We start from the raw sequence: 3,947 nt of genomic DNA on the forward strand, positions 1-3,947 counted from the left end.
AATTAAGGCTACAAAGTGTAAAGAAAAAGAACTCGTTCTACAAAAAATAAAATTGCATCAACATCAATGTTGTTGACAATCGTTGATCTAGTCAAAGTTGCTATAACCTCTTTAAAGATATTCCAAAAGCATTAAAAAAAAAAACAATTGTTAGGTTACAAGTAACTGAAAATATTTGAGGTGGTAAAAGTGTACCGGTATATATTACAGTTTTGGGACCTCGGGGTAAAAAGTAGTGATTTTAAATTTGTGTCATATTTAACCATAAATTAGGTTGTGTTGTGTTGTTGCACCAGCAGATGTATATTTAGTAAAACACAATGAAAATAATTTGTGTGTACTGATAACACATTAGGTTCTGCTGATCCATTTGGACATATGGTTGATAATAGCCCAAACTGGTCCTTGTGGAGTCAAGTTACTGACTTTGAGTCACAGACATCGAACATCTGGCTAAGCAGATGGATGAAATGATGGAGGACAAAGTAACAATCCATTCATATTGTTTTCTGCTCACCCATATGCTTTCCCAAAAAACAGTCATAAACTGTGACTTTAATGGAGTTCCAGGTCAGATCTGCCCAGCTGCTCTGAGCTGTGCTCGTGTCCGATATTCCATCCTGCTCAGATGATTTAAGATCAGGGGATGCAGTTTAGAACGGAAAATTTAGACATTTTCACTAAATAATAGAATTTAAATTTGCAGGTGCATAAACATTAATAAGTTAAATTTTTGGTCATAACTTGACATTAGCTGTGGTGGAAGAAAAGCTCTAAGTGGGATTTTAATTCCCTGGCAGAAGGTTGAACACTCAAAAATGTACAAAGATCAGTACAACTAAAACTAAAATTAACATTTTTCTTTTATTTTGAAAGTATTTAATGCTGCATGGAGTCCCACCAAATAGCATTAGTTCTTCTATTCTCAGTATTTGTGCTCAAAATCTTGCAGGTTAACCAGATGGTTGCTTCATCAGTAGTCCTTGTTGTGAAGTCAACTTTGACTCGTGAAGGCTCTGAAGGTCACGTGGACCTCAGCAGGCATGATTTAGCTCCAAATCCCTGAATCTGAAAGCAGCGTTTATGTTTCATCATGCACTCGATCTTCAGTGTCAGTCAGTGCTGAAGTTCTGATAAAATAGAGTCGCAAAGGCCGGGTACGTCCAGGAACACTGAAAGTTTCAGTTACATAATCAACCAAAGCATGAGTTTGCACTCGCACGTTTCCATTAAAGTGAATAATTTTAGTTGTTTTTGTGCAATGGTGATACTGGTTCAGCATGCTGGAACGCATTTATGGTGCTAAAAAGGTTTTAAATAAAGAGGAATTGATCATTTGATTAGTGTTCATCTCCGTTAAACTTCCCATTCAAAGCTGCAGTTTCCTGCGAGTCGAGCAACTGCTGTATTATAAAAACATTTTTAGTTTATAAGTTCTGCACCAGGATAACAGATGAAAACATTTTAACTACTTCTAGGCAAAAATAAACCAGCTATGAGTCAAAAAAGTTCAACTTTTATGAAATGTATTTTTTCCCCACAAAAGTATGTTTCATTTTAGCGCCACTTTTTAAAAACTTGTTTAAGCTTGTGAGAGGGAACGAAGTGCCTGTGGCTCAGCGCGACTCGAGCAGGAGGGACTTCTGCGGTCATTTGAGATGTCTCCGTGTCTGTCTCTCAAATGAACCTGGACATGTTGTTTCCCCTCTCCAGGCCGCCTGGTTTTATCAATAAACCCACAAGTAAACATAGAGGTCGCCCCGACTTCTGGCTTTCCAAGAAAATATAAAAAATCTAATTTGTCTTTTTTTTCTTTTTTGGGCCGGTGGAGGAAACTGTTGGTTAAGCAGGTTGTCAGCATCTGTTGTGAGTCACCTTCATTAGTTTTCTTATCGACTACCGGCACCCACAGCAAATCCCACCCTATCTCCACCTCGCCCTTCTGTAATCTTCAATTCATCACTGGAAATCACGGCCCAGGTGGCCGTGCCCGTGGGCCGGTGGCGTCACTCGTTACATCATTACAGCGTGAAGTCTCAATTGCTGCCTGACCTCTTCCATCCAATTTCTCGGCTCCTCGTGGCGGCCGGTGCCCCCGCTGTTCCACTCGAAAACCCTTTAAATGAAGCAACCTTTGGCTCCGGGCCGCCACTCATCTCTGCGAGGCGAGAGGGAGACGAATGCAGTTCAAATGAATGTCGAGCCTCGTTATTGTACCTGTGGGTTAATATAGTTGAGGTCCTCGAGCCTCGTCTGTCTGTCTTTGTACGTCAGCAACACTCCAGCACAGATGTTGGGAGAGAAATGACTCAGAGCTTCGCTAATAAAGAAACTAAACCACCTCGGGTTTTGGAAATAATAATAATAACCATGATTTAATTAGACTAGGTCTGGTTTCTGCTCACACTTTGTTTCGAACACTCATTTTAGATAAATGGTTCCTTTTGCTCAATATGGCTAGTCTGAGTGAGACCAAGAACAAAGTAGATTTTTTGACACTTATCTTATCACTTGATCTTTATAGTCTGTTTGACGATTAGTTTTTTTTTTTTTTTTTTTTTTACCTAAGCTTGTGTTAATGCTGTCTAATGGTGTAAGAACATCAGTACTGGTATTTTGATGACTAACATTTTTTTTTTTTTTGTTTTGTGAGGACACTTCTGCCTTACTGAATGTGATAATCAGCCATTCTAGGCCACGTTTGTATTTATTCAAGGTTCAAGGTGACTTTATTGTTATTCACATCACACACAGTACATGAGGTGGAACAAAATCGTGTACTGTATTTTTCAGACTATAAGGCGCACCAGATTATAAGATGCATTAAGCGAAACAAAACAGTCAGTTCAGTCAAACTTAATTCAACTCATTCACAATCGCTACATAAAATCATTTCGAGCTTATTAATAACGAGCAGAATTAATACATATGGTGCAATGGATTATAAGGCTCGCTGTCGAGTTTTGAGAAAATTAAAGGATTTTATGTGTACCTTATGGTCCGAAAAATATGGTACTCAAGGTCCCAGTTACACCATTTGTACCACTGAAATGCTCTTTTAGTGTTAGAGGAAGGACTTTTCTTTATCTGAGCATGAATTAAATTGGGGCCAAGTTGTTGGAGTAGATTTATTAAGCTTTAATAAAGAGCCGCCTTGGTGTTTGTAAAGAAAATCCTAAACTTATGACTAATAATGTGAGATTAGTTGGCACATTTTTCAAACGTGAACATATATTTTCACCCTTCTGAAAGAGGGAGTCTACAACGTTTGTGCTCGGTTATTTTCAGTCTTTATTTAAGCTACAAATTGAAATGCAACTTTTATCTTGTTGCGCCACATTTCGTCCCGTCCCGAGTTTGCTGTAACTCACTAAGTGGCTCGTTTCATTAACGGCAGACGGTTTGTATCTGTTTTGTCCACAGCCAGCGAAAACTGCCACGACTTTCATCCCATGTTCTTCACTCACGATCGCTCCTTCAAGGAGTTTTTCTGCATCTGCATCCAGCTGCTCAACAAGACCTGGAAGGAGATGAGGGCCACGAGTGAAGACTTTAACAAGGTTTGATGGGCGGTGGATAAAGAAAACTGATGTTTTATTTCTATGCTGAGTCCAAATCAGCTGTAAGAATCTGAATAAATTAGATTTTTCTTTTCTTTTTTTTATAATAGAAAGCCTAATAAGTGTAATGAGGAAAATAATAGAAGAATAAAGAATAGTAAGTAAAATAAACTTTTATTAAAAATATATATATAGAGAGAGAAAAGTTGCAAAATAAATGTTTAAACACTTCAGTTTAAAATGTTTCATCTGCATTTTCTAAGCAATCATCCTGTTTAGCTTAGAGTAAAAGTGAGGTAAGTTCATTCTGAATATCATTTTTGTTTATTTTTATGATTCAGATATGAACATAAAAGCATATTTGACAAATCCAACACCTCCTCAGGT

General features: G+C 37.9%; 1 protein-coding gene across 1 annotated transcript in view; it reads left to right on the plus strand.

The window, feature by feature from the left end:
* The window catches only part of LOC119425793 (engulfment and cell motility protein 1), a 46,442-nt gene extending 42,876 nt beyond the window's left edge, over positions 1-3,566 (plus strand). Inside the window, exon 15 of the mRNA XM_037693339.1 lies at positions 3,424-3,566. Within this exon, the coding sequence (XP_037549267.1) occupies positions 3,424-3,566 (143 nt within the window). The remainder of the gene's footprint in view (positions 1-3,423) is intronic.
* The last annotated feature ends 381 nt before the right edge of the window (positions 3,567-3,947 follow it).

The sequence above is a fragment of the Nematolebias whitei genome, chromosome 19 (assembly GCF_014905685.2).
Source record: "Nematolebias whitei isolate Nwh7 chromosome 19, NemWhi1, whole genome shotgun sequence".
Classification (NCBI taxonomy): domain Eukaryota; kingdom Metazoa; phylum Chordata; class Actinopteri; order Cyprinodontiformes; family Rivulidae; genus Nematolebias; species Nematolebias whitei.